At 42.2% G+C, this 17606-nt stretch overlaps 1 protein-coding gene across 1 annotated transcript in view; it reads left to right on the top strand.

The window, feature by feature from the left end:
* Positions 1-17606, top strand: part of COL22A1 (collagen type XXII alpha 1 chain) — a 743309-nt gene that overhangs the window by 580114 nt on the left and 145589 nt on the right. Inside the window, exons 39-41 of the mRNA XM_030219538.1 lie at positions 775-819; positions 11005-11082; positions 12524-12559. Of these exons, the coding sequence (XP_030075398.1) occupies positions 775-819; positions 11005-11082; positions 12524-12559 (159 nt within the window). The remainder of the gene's footprint in view (positions 1-774; positions 820-11004; positions 11083-12523; positions 12560-17606) is intronic.

Raw genomic sequence — 17606 nt, 5'->3', positions numbered from 1 at the left:
AAATCCTTCTGGGTTTTTAGCTCCCATTATTGTGGTCTGACATACTACTCTATTATTGCTTCTTGACTTTTATTTTTTTTTCCTCTTTTGAGAATGAGAAATATTTTCCTGTATCACATTTTTCTGTTCAAGTTTTGTACTTGATATGTTTAAATTCAATAAATATAAAGTTTTGCAAAAGGTAAGGAGAAGGATACTAAAACAGTGACCTGAGCAGCTCTAGAGAAAGTAATAAATTGGTGACCGGAGAGAGGAGCTGACACCTCCTATAACAAGAGGTTTACTAGATGTCATTAAATCTTAGCAGGTACATAGTAACATAGTAGATGATGGCAGAAAAAGACCTGCACGGTCCATCCAGTCTGCCCAACAAGATAACTCATATGTGCTACTTTTTGTGTATACCCTACTTTGATTTGTACTTGTGCTCTTCAGGGCACAGACCGTATAAGTCTGCCCAGCATTATCCCCGCCTCCCAACCACCAGCCCCGCCTCCCGATCTTGACTAGGTAGTCACAGAGATATTAGCCACTAGTATTTTTGTCAAAATGTGCAGTTTGTATTATAATTAGTCTTGTAATTTCAGAATTTTTAGCAAAACTATTTGAAAATAAGGGTCTATTGAATAATCAGTGGACCCTTTTCTTCTTTACTTTGAAACGAAACACATTCTTTAACATGTTATGCTGTGGTTTATATGACTTTCTCATGCTGTGCTTAAGAGAAACTAATGGGATATTAACCATTTCCTTTCTGTTTTCTCCTGCTGGTAGGGACAACCTGGTGCACCTGGCTTACCAGGACCTCTAGGACTGAAGGTAAGCAACAAAAACTATGACGTATGCCTAGCTAGTACTAGAATTGGCTTCCACAGCTTCAGACACAAAAAAATAAAATATGGGAGTCAATATTCAAAGTAAGGAACATCAATCCCCCTTGGTAATGAAGCCAAACTCACATCAATAAAACAAGAAGCCAAGTAAGGAAAGAACATCAAACAGCTGCGTCCCACGGCATAGGGTCTTTTACATCCCCAGCTATTTCAGACCCGTGCCTTCAGGTACAAGTTTCTATCACTTCATCTCCCATCTCACTTGTGCTTCAACTAACCCAGTGGATCCCAAACCTTCTATTCTATTCTATTGGTCTTATATACCTCCTGTTTTCCAAAATGAAGGATTCACGGCGGTTTACATATTAAGAGAAACTCTACAAAAGAAAGCGATAGCATCAGCAAATTCATACAATAAGCCAACAACAACAAACAAAAATCAATTAATGATCAAACAGATAAGTCTTTGAACCTTTCCTAAAAAAGAAGTAAGAGGGTTATTGCTTTAACTCTGATGGTAACATATTCCATAATCTTGTCCTTGCAAAAGGGAAAGACTTCTCAATGACAGGAATATATTTTAAAGATGAAAAGCCTAATTTCAAAGTTCTCAGAAAACCCATACTTCTACTAGCAGATGAAACCACAAGTAGTCCTCCTAACCCATCTGAGTTTAAGCCAAAAATTGACTTACAAATTAAACAGATTATCTTAAAATTTATGTGTTGACATATTAGTAGTCAGTGAAGATTGTGCGTATAAAATAACACACTCAAAACAGCTGAACCCACAGACCAACCTGCATCATCTGAATAATCATGAGAGAGATTTGCATGCATTGCTTCCACTGCATGCAAATCTCTCTCATTAATATTTATTGTAGATATCCTGAAATCCTGACTGGCTAGGGTGCCTCCAGGACCAGGTTTGGGAACAACTGAACTAACCCTTTGTGCATATCTTTATTTCAACAATAAAATTTAAATAAAACACATCCTTATGTGTATCATATTGAAACTACTCAAAAAATCAGGGAATAAGTTTCCACCTAAGGAGAATCCAATAAACATAAGAACTAGGAAACTTTATTAAAGTAAGCCAGTTAATCTGTGTAACAGGAGGAAAAACCTCAAGAAGCACCTTCTTACTTTTCAAAAAGCAAATAGAAGGGCTAGGGCTTCTTCATCATAGGAAAAAAACCTCCTGGGGCTATTTAAATCGAAAAGTCAGAAAAGTTCATAACATCGCTGGTAGATAAACCTAATTCCGATGTTAGAAAAAGTGGTACTTAGATTTAATGCCTGAGACTCAAATCTTTTCGGTGGCTCCTTCGTATTTATTCAGACCGTGGTCAACGTTAGCTCCCATTTCGCCACTGCTGCATCAGAACCTCTGGTCTAGAATTACACCGTTCAGGCTGCCGACCTTCATGTGTCCCTCAACCCCCACCGAGACCCAACTCCACCACCAGATGACCTTGGATCAGTTTGGGTTAGCGCCTGGACCCAGGCAAATTTCTTCTCCTGCCGTCAGACTTGATGTGTCAGCACTGACCAGCAGTGTTGATGGGGTTTCCTTGAGCCCCGTCCAACGTGCGGCTCCCCCCCAGCCAGGAAGAGACAGCGTGGAGTCAAGTCCGGCAGCTTAGGCTCTGAAAGTAGGGGACCTGAATGTGCAGGGAGGGAACCTGCTCACGCTGGGAGAAACGGTTAGGAGCACCAGGCTGGAAGAACAGCTAGCAATACAAATATTGCCATCACAGATAGTGAGTACTTTGAAACAGTCTATTGAGACTCACCTTCCTGTTTTTTCTTCGGGGACTATAGTAAAACCAGCCGTAGTGACAATGGAGTCACTCTGGGACCTGACATTTAACAGAAAAAAATGGCCTTAGTGCAGTGATTCCCAAACCTGGTCCTGGAGGCATCCCACCCAGTCAGTTTCCAGGATACCTACGATGAATATTCATGAAAGAGATCTACATACAGTGGAGGCAGTGCATGCAAATCTCTCTCATGAATATTCATTGTGTATATCCTGAAAACCTGACTGTTTGGGGTGCCTCCAAGACCAGGTTTGAGAACCACTACCTTAGTGCTCGGAAAGACCCAAGTATGGGTGTCGTAAGGCCACTTTTTGTGCCAGTAAAAGGACCTCAAGTCAGGTCATCTTACAGTTAATCTCAAATTTGTGGAAATGCTTTGCAGACTTATGAGAGTTAATTGAAAAATTAGGTTTCAGCATCCAAAAATACTTATTTTTAGTAGTCTTGATGTTCCTTTTTACATCTTGTTTAGAAATAGAATGTCCAAGTTGGGATGTTCACAATTTCCAGTCTGTTTTACAATGGCTGACTGAATGTGGAGCCTTTTGTAAAAAAGGCCCGTTTCTGACACAAATGAAATGGGCGCTAGCAAGGTTTTCCTCGGAGTGTGTATGTTTGAGAGAGTGTGTGTGAGAGTGACTGTGTGAGAGAGAGTGAATGTGCAAGTGAGTGTGTGTGTGTGACAGAGAGAGAGTGAGGCTGGGTGTGAGTGTGTCTGTGAGAGAGAGTGTGTGTGTGAGAATGAGAATGTGTGCCATGGGCCCCCCTCCCTCCCTCCAAGTTCCAGGGTCATCCCCCTCCATCCCTCCGAGTTCCAGGGTCATCCCCCTCCCTCCCTCCCTCCCTCCAAGTTCCAGGGTCGTCCCCTCCCTCCCTCCCTCCGAGTTCCAGGGTCGTGTCCCCCCCTCCCTCCCTCCCTCCATCCGAGTTCCAGGGTCGTCCCCTCCATCTGAGTTCCAGGGTCATCCCCTCCCTCCGAGTTCCAGGGTCATCCGTCCCCTCCCTCCCTCCAAGTTCCACGGTTGTCCCCTACCTCCCTCCCTCTCTCCCTCCGAGTTCCAGGGTCATCCCCTCCCTTCCTTCCCTCCAAGTTCCAGGGTCGTCCTCCCCCTCCCTCCGAGCGTCAGGGTCATCCCCTCCCTCCCTCCCTCCCTTTGAGTTCTAGGGTCGTCCCCTCCCTCTCTCCCTCCCTCTAAGTTCCAGGGTAATCCCCCCTCCCTCCCTCTGAGTTCCAGGGTTGTCCCCTCCCTCCGAGTTCCAATGTTGTTCCCTCCCTCTGAGTTCCAGGGTCGTCCCCTCCCTCCGAGTTCCAGGGGACCGAGTTTCAGGTTCCCCCTCCCTCCCTCCGAGTTTCAGGGTCCCCCCTCCCCTCCGAGTTTCAGAGTCCCCCCTCCCTCCGAGTTTCAGGGTTCCCCCTCCCTCCCTCTCTCCGAGTTCCAGGATGCCCCCTCCCAGTTCCAGGATACCCCGTCCCAGTTCCAGGATCCCCCTCCCTCCCAGTTCCAGGGTCGTCATCCCTCCCTTCCAGTTCCAGCACTCCTCCCTCCGAATTTTAGAAGTCATCTTCACTTACCAAATCGGGGTTATGGTGGCCGTCAGCAGCGGTAAAAGACACCTAGGCACGGCCCTTCTCTCTCAGCTCTGGTCCCACCCTCATTTCCTGTTTCTGCAAGGGTGGGACCAGAGCTGAGGGAGAGAGAAGGGCCGAGCCTGCATGCCTTTTACCGCTGCTGACGTCCGCTGTAAACACAACTTGGTAAGTGAAGATGACTTTTAAAATTTGGAGGGAGGGGGCCTGGAACTGGAAGGGAGGGAGGGAGGAAGGGAGTGATGACGACACCCTCATGCCAGGGGCGTAGCCAGACACCCAATTTTGGGTGGGCCTGGGCCCAAGATGGGTGGGCAGAAGAACCCCGCCCCAAACCACAGGTGATTTGGTCTCTCCTTCTCTCGCCTGCATGCCATATGGTCTTTCAAACATCCCCCCTCTCCCACATACCTTGTAAATAGCAGATCTTTGCTTGCAGCAAGCATCAACTAATACACACTGCTCATGTTGGCTCCACAGCCTTCCCACTTATCCAACTTCCTGTTTTGCACAGGTGGGAATATGTTAGAGGGAAGGCTGTGGGGCCGGTGTGAGCAGTATATATCAGTTGCTGCTGCTGTAGGCAAAGATCTGTTATTTACAAGGTACGAAGGAGGAACAGTCATTGGGAGTTTTCAGCTGGTGGGGCTTGGGAATCCCTGCCAGTCACATCACAGGTGTACTGCTACTGGGTGGGCCTAAGCCCAAAGTGGGTGGGCCTAGGCCCACCTGGGCCCACCCTTGGCTACGCCACTGCCTCATGCGTGTGACGTCGCGTTCCTTTGCCTGGCAACTCTGCAGCGTTCCCTTCCAGTGATTGGTCACTGCTGGTTGTGACGAACCAGGAAGCATGCAAACATCAGGACAGGAGATGGATACAGCAGGCAGCACGAACCCTTCAAACCCTTCACTGCCACAGAGTCAGCTTCAGAACGTTGGAGGTGCTTTTTATTATAGTAGATGATACAAGAAATGCACATGTATTTCTCCACACCTACAGTGCAAATAATCATTTTATAAAGATAAAGGTACAAGCAAAAAGCATCATTCATGTATGCTTAAGCATTAAGGGGGTTGTTTACCAAAGCTTATCTTGAGTTATCTGCAGCAGGGCCCATAGGAATAAAATGGTCCCTGCTTCAGATAACTCAAGCTAAGCTTTAGAAAACAACCCTCTAATTATGGAAACTTACACTTACAGGAACCAACACACATCCAAGTTCTTGAGTTCACAAAACTAGATATATAACAATTGGCAATTAATAATCAACCACCTGATATTCAGCCTGTGTGGTATGTGGCATCGGAGCCACTCATAGCCACAGGCCCTCTGACATAATAGCCCAGACAAAATAGCCCCTGTAGCATAATAACCTTGACTAAATAGCCCCTGTAACAAAATAGCTCTTCACAAAAGTAAGTATAGAAAAACTGTCTCCCTCCCTCTGAGGATCCAGCATCTCTTCTCCCCCCTCTATCCCCCCACTCCCTCATCTGAGCTCTCTCTTCCTTCAACTCTTTCTCCAGTGAAGCATCTTTCTCTCCTCACCCCAGTTTTCTGTCATCTCTGTCATACTATACCCTTCCCTGCATTCTGGCGTCTCTCTCCCTTCCTCCCCTTCCCGTGGTCAGGAAATGCATCTCATAAGTACATAAGTACATAAGTAATGCCATACTGGGAAAAGACCAAGGGTCCATTGAGCCCAGCATCTTGTCCACGACAGCGGCCAATCCAGGCCAAGGGCACCTGGCAAGCTTCCCAAACGTACAAACATTCTATACATGTTATTCCTGGAATTGTGGATTTTTCCCAAGTCCATTTAGTAGCGGTTTATGGACTTGTCCTTTAGGAAACCGTCCAACCCCTTTTTAAACTCTGCTAAGCTAACCGCCTTCACCACTTTCTCCGGCAACGAATTCCAGAGTTTAATTATACGTTGGGTGAAGAAAAATTTTCTCCGATTTGTTTTCAATTTACTACACTGTAGTTTCATCGCATGCCCCCTAGTCCTAGTATTTTTGGAAAGCGTGAACAGACACTTCACATCCACCTGTTCCACTCCACTCTCTTACCCTTCCTTCCCACTCACCACCCAACATAGTCCAGCATGGCTCCCTCTTCCTTCTGCCTACCGTGCACAGTTGGTATCTTCCCTGCTTCCCCCACTGGCTATTCCCCAATGTTTCTGTGGGCCACCGGCAGCATCAACAAGCTGCTTCAGCTAGTCCTGGAAGCGTTCTGTCTGTTTTGACCTGCCTACGTGTATATAGAAAAATTGTGTCAGAAGAGACGGGACACAACAGAGGGAACACTTCCAAGGCCAGCCGAAACAGCTTGTTTTCCTTGCTGACGCCACTGCTGGAGGATCACGGGGGGAGAAGAGTGAAAGAGATACCAGACTGCGCAGGGCAGACAGGAGGACAGTGAGCATTGAAACTGGGGTGGCAAAGGGGAGACATACCTCTGTTCAAAGCAGCAGCAGGACTCAGAAAGACACAAAGTTGCAGGAGCAGAACAGGTAAAATACTCATAGGCAGACTCTTTTGTTGGGGGGGGGGTGGGGCTCATTTGTCAGGGACCAAATTGTGAGCAGGCCATTTTGTCAGAGGTGATTTGTCAGGAACTTTTTTGTCTGTTGGGTTTTTTTGTGTTTTTTTTTTCTCAGAGCTGTTTTGTGTTTGGGCCTTTTTGTCAGAGCTTTTTTGTTGGGCTATTTTAACCAGGTACCAATGCTGGGGCATGTGTGGCTCCCAGCATTCAATATCCGGGTCTCATTGTTCTCCCAAACTTAACTGGGCACAGGCCAATATTCAGACCGATGTCTGGTTAACCTTAGCGCATAAAGTTAGGACAGCCTTTTTGCTGTTTTAACTTTATGCAGTTACTTAGCCAGTTAGTGGACAAAAATTGCCACTAATTGGCTAAATAGGTACTCCGCTCATGCTCCACCCCCGGCCTGCCCCTAACCTAAGCGGTTAGGAGATGACTGGTTAGTGGCAATATTCAGTGGCACTAACCAGTTAAGTGCCACTCAATATCAGGTGCTGGGTCACTCAGTGGGATTTAACTGAGTAGGAGCCTCTGCTGCCTCCATTGTTTTCCATTTTTCACATCGTTTTAAAAACCAGTGGGTCAAGATCAATTGCCCCTTAAATCATTTGTCTGAAGCCTTTGGCAAAATGGACAGTTAGCTGATACTTATGTGTGACTCACAGGAGGCGAAAGCCAACAGTGAAATTATTTTAAAAATACGTCTAGGGTGTAATTCTGTAGAGGTCACCTCAAGTAAGGCATCTAAAGCATGTGCACTAAGCACTAATTCTAGAATGGCTATCATGTTTATTATTATTATTTATTTTTAAAAACTTCTATTCTGTACAATCCAGAAGTTCTAGACTGATCAGAAATCATACATTCATAATAAATAAATCACATAATACTGTCTACAAAAAACAAGACATTTGAAACATATAGAAAAATATCTAAAAAAAATCAGTCAATTCATCGCAAAACAGAAACTTTCACCTGCATAAATCAATCATCCACCCTCTCATATGTCTGTACATAAAAGAGGGTTTTTAATTCTCTTTTAAATTCTTTCATATCCTGAATCCTTCTCAGTCTCAAAAGCAACTTGTTCCAGGGCAAGGGACATACAGTATAATAAAACTAAATTCCTAAAGCTCATTTGATATTTATCACATGATGTGATGGAATATCCAATATTGATTGATCTGCCAATGAGGGCTAGTATAATGAAGTTTTACAGCTAAAACTTTAGAAAACTGCCCCGTTATTATTTTAAAAACTATACAAATGATATTGCCAGTGTAACCTTTTTAAAACTGTAGAAATGTGCTCATAACGATTATAACTAGACAATATCCTGGCAACTGAGTTATAGGCCACCTGTAAGGCTCTGATTTGAGGTGGGGGTGGGGGGGTTTAATCCCCAAAAGTAGCCCATTGCAATAATCAAAACAAGGTGATATAAGACTTTGTACCACTGTTCGAAAATTGTAGGGTTTAAGCAGATCCTTCAAACAACTTACCAATCTCAATTTAAGAAACACATCCCTAATAATTTTCTGCATCTGGATTCTCGTGGTTAAAAACCAGAATCTACAATAACTCCTAGGTTATGTAACTTATTCACAATAGAAATATCATCACCTCCAAAATTAAAAATTGTTGGTATATGAGGAGAAATATGAATAGATAACATCAACATCTGTATCGTATTGACATTGTTTTAGACAGTTATGTGTATAATTGCCATTATAGAATATTAACATAAATCCGTTTTTACATGCCAAACTTTACGCATGACCACTTTCACCATGTCAAAGGCTGGTATAAATGCATAAGACCTAAATATTGTCATTTATGCACATAATTGACACTGTTCTATAACCTTAGAGTGTGAGTACTAGGCAGAACCCCCTGACCCACCCATGCCCCACCCACATCCCCTCGCAATTATGCTCTAAAGAATTTATGCACTAAGGTTATAGAATAACAACTAAGGGCAGTTACACCTATAACTGCAAATTAGTGCCAATTAGCACAGCCAGTTATTGGTCATTAGTACCACTGAGGGCTAAATTCAGTAAATAGCACCCAAATTTGGGCGCCAAAAAAAAATAAGTACTAAGCGCTGTTCTGTAAATGGCGCTCAAAATTGGGCTTCATTTATAGATTAGCACTTAGTGCCTAGATCTGTGCTCAATTTTGGGCATGAGGATTTACACCAAATGAAACCTGGTGTAAATCCTTGTGCCTAAATTAGGTGCATATCCACCATATTCTGTAACAGTGTACACAATTTCTAGAAATGCACCTGCCCCTCCCATTGCCACGCTGTCTTTTCAGATCTGTGCATAAAATTTTATGTGCACATCTTTATAGTATATTGACTACAAAGACACATGTATAAATTCAAATTGTTGCTAATTAGTGCCAATAATTATTAGCACCCAATTATTGGCACTAATTGGCTCATTGGTTAATCAAATTGTGTGCGCAAATTGGCCATACATCCAAATTTGCATACGCAATTTTAAGCGCCATATGCAGAATTAGGGGGTAGTGCCTAATTTATCAATTAGTTACATACATAACTGGCCCTAGTCTATAATCTGTATGTGTAACTATGAGCCCCTTTTACTAAGCGGTGGTAAGGCCAACGCAGGCTTACTGCTCGCTAAACAGGAATTACCGTCAGGCTACCACAGCAGCCTGGCGGTACTTCCCCCCCCCCCCCTCTCCTTGTGCGCCATCATATCGCGCCGGAGTGTACCTGGCAGTAATTGGGTAGTGCCTTGCACTGCCCGGTTATCGCTGGGTTAACGCAGGAGACCTTACCACCACCTCAATGGGTGGCAGTAAGGGATCCCCCACAAAATAGCTTCGTGGCAAGTGCTGTACTTGCCGCATGGCCATTTCCTGCAGGAAAGAGAGACTTCCCTTTTACCAGTTGTGGTAAAAGGGGGCCTCGGTGAACGTGAAAAATGCACGCCAACGCCACAGCAGGTTCCCTTTTGCCACAGCTTGGTAAAAGGGGCCCAATGTGCGTTAAGCACAGAAATGTGCTCTCAAGGTTATAGAATGGGTTTGCTTGCCCTTTGCAAAATTGGGAGTCCATATAAATGGCTTTTGTACTGCTCAAAGCAGATCTAGAATACATCTTAAAATCTGCACACCCTGCAGCATTTATACATGTGAACAGTAGCACTGTAAAATCAGCACTTACACACACGTGTAGCTTACACATAAGTATATATCATACAACTTTCTAAAATAAGCAACTGTAAAAAAACAGACGAAAGCCTTCGTTTTTGTGAAGGCCTATCCTGATTTAGATTTGTTCTGGTATTGCCTATTAGAATGTTTTTTGAAAGGCAAAAAGATTTATTTATCAGAGGTAGGCAGCTCTGCTCTTGGAATTTCTCAGGCCAGTCAGGCTTTCAAAATACCTATTAATTGAAAAACATTTCTATACTGCCTAAGTGGAAAAAGCCATGCTAAGTGGTGTACAAATTACAAACCAAGATACATGCAGCAAGAGACATAAAATAACCATGCATTGCATACACATTCATTGTTAGACATCCTGAAAATCCAAATGATATGCATACAAAGGCTAGAACGCACTACCCCAAAGTAAAATGCTTAGTTCAATGTTTTTCCTAATAGCTCACAGTATAATAACAGTGCATGGGCTTTGCATAGGCCTGATACTTCAAAACCCAACAGTAAATATGCATTGTGCATCTCACACCTTTTCTGCTGCTCAAATTGAATTCAAATACTTAAAGCACCCTACAGGCACAGATGGAGGCTGGGCCACGCTGGGGGCGGAGTAAGGCTGGCCGCAGCATGGGCTGGGATGCTTGCTCTCTAGCTGGATAAGCTATGGCGGAGAGCGCAAGCATCCGCAACGGCAAACCCAAGGCTCGGGTGCTTCCTAGGGATTGTTTAATGTCTTTTCAATAAAAGCTGTGGCCATTTATTCCCAAAACCTGTCTCATGTTTGGTCTGTGAGTATGGTAGGGGAAAAGCGAGGGTGGGAGCGAGAGGGAATGCAGCCTGCCTATGTTATATATAGATATAGATATATATAAAAATTATAACAGGCCCAAGCTGTATTTTAAAGAAAATACATTTCTATATCATGTATATGTGAGCAACTCAGAATGTGCATGCTGAGTTCACTTGGAGAAATTCCATTGTCTGAAGCATATTTCTTTGTTTGCAGGGGGATAGAGGAGCCCCAGGGCTGCCTGGACAGCCTGGAGACCAAGGTCCTCCAGGAGCAGGACTGCCTGGACCTTCTGTAAGTAAAGTGAAGTACAGTCACCGAAGAGAAAACTGGGCCCAGACTTTTTTTTTCTGTTTCAATGTGTTGGCAGTTCTGTGATTATGAGCTTGTATTTTGAATCAAGAAAACGTTCACCCCCTTGAAACAGTCATATTGATGAAACTTCAGTGCAAAGTGCAAAGAACGGCTTTGGATACTGCAAGTGTTTTTCCTTTGCCTTAAACATTATAGCACAGAGGCTTACTCAAATGAGTTGTTTCTTTGACATACTGTTGTGGTTCCATTGAAGTTAGTGGAGTCAATTGCAAGTTGCAAAGGAAGCACAAGGGGCATTTTTTTGGCAGTTTTTGTTTAAATTCCGAAACTGTATATATCTAATTGTTCCAAAATTAAGATGAAGATAACGGAACGCTTGGGTCAGTTTGGTGACTAACATCCTCAAGAGAGTTTGCAGAACTCAATTCTTGGTGCGGCAAATTAAAGGAAGCCCATTCAGTGCCTATGGGCTTCCCTCATTTGCCGCATGGGAATCGCTAGCATGGCTTTGTAAAAGAAACCCTGAGTTAACTGGACTGGAGATGCTGCACCGAGATGCAGTTGCAGGTCTCACTCAACAGTGACATCTGCTGGCTGATTCAAATCACACTGTCTTCATAGCTCACAGTCACAAGACTGCTACCACAATTATTGGGCTAGATGAAATAGGGAGCGGGAATAGAATGGGGGAAGCCTCTAGGGGACCCTTTTACTAAGCAGCGTAAGTGTCTACGTGTGCCAAAATGGAATTACCGCACGGCTACCATGTGGCTCTTGTGGTAATTTCATTTTTGGCGTGCGTCCAATACGCACATCTGAAAAGTAATTTTTTTTTGGCCATGTGTATCAGACATGTGCCAAGTGGCATTTGGCGTGCGTAGGTCATTACCGCCCGGTTACCACGTGAGACTTTACCGCTAGGTCAATGGTTGGCAATAAGGTCTCAGACCTAAAATAGACGCGTGCCAAGTTTGATTTTGTCGCATGTCCATTTTCTGCAAAAATTTTAAAAAGGCCTTTTTTACAGGCACGCTGAAAAATGGATTGGCGCATGCCCAAAACCTGCACCTACACTACCGCAAGCCATTTTCAGCGCACCTTTGTAAAAGGACCCCTAGGTATCTGGGAATGGAGGCTCAAAGGTTTTGTACCTCTGATTGGAACATGTGGTAGAACCAGTTACCCAAAGAAACTGATGAAATCTGCTGTTTTTAAAGAAACAAGCAGTGTTTAAATAGAAGTAAGAGGGGCATGAGAAGGACAGGAAAAAAATATGATGCTTTAGTAAGAGAAATATGACAATAAAGGATACTGTATGTGTAAATGCTTTATTGGTTTCAAAACAGAAAATATGCATTTTTGTAATGATTGATTTAATTAAATGTTTGTTGATTTGTACTATTATTGAAAATGTCTTTAGGGACCTGTTGGACCTCCAGGAGAAAAAGGATCACAGGTACAGAACATTGTTTTACTGAGCAAAGCTTATGCACTAATACATCATTCATTTGCACTGTTATGTTTGTCTTCATGGGTATGAACATTTTCCAAGTAGCTGAACAGCAAGGCAAGTCTGGGGTGTCTCTTAAAGTTAATATCATTTACTCTCACATTCATTTGGATTTTCCAAGAGGTTCTTAGAGATTTGAAGTCTGCTCTGCACCACCCCAAAGGGAGTCCCTGAAGTAGAATACAGAGTGATCTGACCTGTAGTAGTGATACATATCTTAAGACATGGAATGGCACAGTCATCACACAATTGAAAATGTGACATTCTCACTGCCTGTTGATTTCTCACCAGATTGTTTCCATCCATGCTGATAATGCTTATACTTACTTATAGTACAGTTTGCCGTGACTCCATGAAAGGAGAGTGTACAACTCTGATGTTATGTCCAAAAGAATATAGACTTAAGGACCTAAATATGTATGCGAGTAATACCACTAGTCACACTGACCCCTGCTAGGCAGTGTAGGACAGAGAAATCTGGAATAAAACACTTCCTGTATATATAGGGAAAGGGAAATGGGACTTGATATACTGGCTTTCTGAGGTTTTTGCAACTACATTCAAAGTGGTTTTACATATATTCAGGTACTTATTTTGTACCAGGAGCAATGGAGGGTTAAGTGACTTGCCCAGAGTCACAAGGAGCTGCAGTTGAAATCAAACTCAGCTCCCCAGGATCAAAGTCCACTGCACTAACCACTAGGCTACTCCTCCACTATAGATGGCCAAGTTCTATCTCTCTGGGTATATCCTGATAAACTGCAAGGACACATAACTAATAACAAAATAATTTATTTACAAATAATAAAGAAAAAAATATATATATCACACTTTGTTTTTTAAAGAGAGGATGCTAATGCCACTGCACAAGTCATTGGTGAAACCACACTTGGAGCATTGTGTCCAGTTCTAGAAGCAGATCAGACAGGGGATGAATTCTCTAGTTATTTCTGTTATTTGAGATGTGTTTTATGTTTCTTATATGTATGTAATTGTGTGAATTGTATTGATCAGACTGGTTCTGCACAGCAAGATATAAGTGATTTTAAATAAATACCTTTAAGTGTCATGCACATCTCTTGATTTGACACTTAAGGACCTAAATATATCTACCCTAGACATGAGACATGGGCAAAACATGATAGAGATATTACATAACCAGAAGAGAAACATAAAATTAGATCATGAAATTAAAAAAAAAAACAATGCTTTGGCTTAGTGTCAAGGCATATTACAACATCAAAATGTTTGCTTTTAAGTACAGCTAGTAATAGCTAACAAATTAAGGGCCCTGTTTACTAAGGTGCACTAGCGTTTTTAGCACATGCTAAATGTTAGAGACACACATATATTCCTATGAGTGTCTCTAGCGTTAGCGCGTGCTAAAAATGCTAGCGCGGCTTAGTAAACAGAGCCCTAACAATGTAATAGCTGTCAACAAAAAAATTTTGGAGTATGAAATAGACATCTGTGGAGAGATAAATGAGAGAGACATTAACATAAAGACAGAATAAAATAAAATAATGTACCATAAATAAAAGCATAAACATAAATAGAAAAATAAATTAAAATTAAATTCTTCTCACAATGAAGCCCACCCCAACATAGGTGGATCTCTCACTTTCTCAGAGAAGATCCTGAATCTAAAGGGCTAAAAACCTACAACAAATAATCAAACCTTTCTTAACAAAACACAAAATATATAGAAAAATAAAACTAAACTCATAAATAAAAAGGGAAATGCAAATTGGGCTTGATATATACCGCCTTTGTGAGGTTTTTGCAACTACATTCAAAGCAGTTTACATATATTCAGGTACTTATTTTGTACCAGGGGCAATGGAGGGTTAATTGACTTGCCCAGAGTCACAAGGAGCTGCAGTGGGAATCACTCAGTTCCTCATGCTACTCCTCCACTCCAGAAGAAAATATAAAAAAAACTTGAAGACCCTTCCATAGTCAAATCACTCTCCACAAACTATTATCTGTTTCTTATCATCTCTGCAGACCAGTCCAGACCGTTTGGTATATGCTTTCATGCTAGCAGGTGGAGATTGAGAACTAATGAATTATTACATCACTTTATATGCATTCCGTGCAGCCTAGCAACAGCTAGTATGTTCTCGGTCTGCAGCAGGTGGTAGGTGAAATATTTTGTGCTGTCTAGTAAGTCAGGTAAGCTGAGGCTGAATTAAGTGTTTGTGAGCAGAAGCTTAAAAAATAGAAGATATATATACAAAAGACTGTCGCCTAATTTGAGCTTCTCACAGAATTTGCTGTGCCTTTTGAGTGTTATAAGATGTTCCCAGGAGTCTGTGCAGGGACCACTGCTTTTTAACATATTTATAAATGATCTAGAGATGGGAATAACTAGTGAGGTAATTAAATTTGCTGATGACACACGGTTATTCAAAGCTGTTAAATTGCCAGAGGATTGTGAAAAATTTCAAGAGGACCTTAAGAGACTGGGAGACTGGGCATCTAAATGGCAGATGATGTTTAATGTGATCAAGTGGAAAGTGATGAATCTGGGAAAGAGGAACCCAAACTATGGCTACGTGATGCAAGGTTCCACGTTAGGAGTCACAGCCCAGGAAAAGGATGTAGTTGTCATCGTTGATGATATATCAAAACTCTCTTCTCAGTGTGCAACAGCATCTAAGAAAGCAAATTGAATGTTAGGTATTATGAGGAAAGGAATGGAAAACAAAAATAAGAATGTTATAATGCCTTTGTATCACTCCATGGTGCGACCACACCTTGAATACTATGTGCAATTCTAGTCACCACATCTCAGAAAAGATATAACGGAGTTAGAGAAGGTACAGAGAAGGGTGGTGAAAATGATGAAGGGGATGGGACGACTAGGGCGGCTAGGACTTATCAGCTTGGAGAAGAGACGACTGAGGGGAGATATGATAGAGGTGTATAAAATACTGGAATGGAACGGGCAAGGCAGTTTAATTGTTATCAGACAATGCAAAAATGGTAATATGTCAATCACCAAGGAGAAATAAAGTGTCAACTAGTAGCATAAGAGGTCAATGTTTATTTATTTATTTATTGGGATTTATTAACCACCTTTATGAAAAGATTCACCCAAGGCGGTGTGCAGTAGGTATAGTTTAACATCAAACTTACAATTTTAACAGCATAATAGTAATAAAATGACCAAGTAGAAACACAAATACAATAAAAATGGAAAACTTGAAACAGCAAATTGAAAACTAATAATAGAACTACCATGAAACAGGCTCAAATATGTATACATTTAACAGCACTGAAATTCAATTAACAGACAAAATACGATGTAAGCATAATAGTGATGGAATGTCTAATAAGCACACGATTAGAATATTCAAATAACATTGCTATGATGCTAATGATTTGCTACAATACAGCTTCTTGTTCTTGGATTACATTTCTTGTACCTGGTGATTTTTTTTTCACTGTACACACAGTTCACAGTGTAGGGACAAAGGAATCCCTGCATAAAGTGCTACCATGAAGCACTATTCCACATTGTGAAACTGACTTTATAGACATAGGCCATGTGAGCTCTCATGCAGAGGCTTAGTACTGTAATAGGTCTCTAGGACATTGTGGAGACATCTAGGCTGACAGAGACAAAACAACTGTTTACAACAACTTTTATTTACTGTGCTTGGGACAAGGAAAGAGCATCTATGACGGCAAGAGCTGGGTTCTTTGGCCCAAAGTCACAACACTGGAAACCACCATGATGCCCTTATTCTGGACAGTCTGGCACCAGGACCCGATGAGAGGGTACAAAATCCCCTACCTGAAGCTGTTATCAGCTAGCTGTTATCTGATGCAGCCCAAGACAGCTGCTGTCAGCTGACTCCAAGGCAGCCACAGGATGAAGGCTCGTTAATCTGTGATGTCACTTTCCTGCTTGTTCTTGCCCAACTGGAAAGTGGTTACCTGTGCCTGAGTTCCTGATTGGGTGGAGCCATCTTCCATTCCTGTCAGTGTCTCACATAGTGTGAATAGAAAATGTTCCAGCGGATTTTCTCAGCAGAAATGTTCTGGATCCAGGTGAATCCAGTCTGACCAAACAGGTGTTCCACAGCATAATACTACAGTAGAGATAACCGATCATGGCTCTGATGGCCACCTTTCAAAAACACCCAAGTTCTTCAGTCACAGGAGAAAGCACCATTCTGAACGCATAGAGATGCTCTGGTGCAACTGTGACCTATGTTGGGTTTTCTGAACATATTTCTTCCGAGGCCCTTGTTGGGAAAAGTAATCCAAAGAATCAAAAGACATCAGAGTCTAGTAGTGCTTGTAGCTCCAAATTGGCCAAGGAGACTGTGGCACTGAGATCTCTTGAGACTGTTGGTGGTGCTCTCTCTTCTTCTTGTCAGCAATGGACCACTGTTGGTGCAGGGATCAATTACAAAGCAGGATTCATCTCTATTTTGACTAACAGCCTGGCTATTGAAAGGACTAGATTTATGAAGTGGGCTTATTCCTCTAGAGTGATAGCAGCCTTAGGGGGGGGGGGGGTCTTTTATTAAAGCTTAGCTTTAGTTGTCTGCAGCAGGACCCATTTTATTCTTATGGGCTCTGCTGCAGATAACTTAAGCTAAGCTTTAGTAAAAGAAAACCCTTACTATCTTCCAGAAAATCTACTATGTCCTTAGCATACGTCAGTGTCTGTGTTACAAGAAATTATTTATTTTGGGAAAAATAGCTCGAGAGCAACTCGCCACTGCGTATAATTTAAGAGCAGGTGCTGTATTTATATTGATTTCTCCAGCAATCACCAAAGGTGATAATTGCAATAAATTAAATAAATTAAGTATACTCAGAACACAAAGAGACCGTATTTTTAGCTTCAAAAAGATTGATTTAATATACACTTGCACACGAGAGGTAGGTTTTAAAAGGAATCTTTACAGGTAATCTGTGCCTAAAATAGAACAAAGTAGCAGGTAGATTAACTTACAAGTCCTTGTTACAAGCA

This window comes from Microcaecilia unicolor, chromosome 1 (genome assembly GCF_901765095.1).
Source record: "Microcaecilia unicolor chromosome 1, aMicUni1.1, whole genome shotgun sequence".
NCBI classification, from domain to species: domain Eukaryota; kingdom Metazoa; phylum Chordata; class Amphibia; order Gymnophiona; family Siphonopidae; genus Microcaecilia; species Microcaecilia unicolor.
This window is presented reverse-complemented; position numbering and strand designations above follow the sequence as displayed.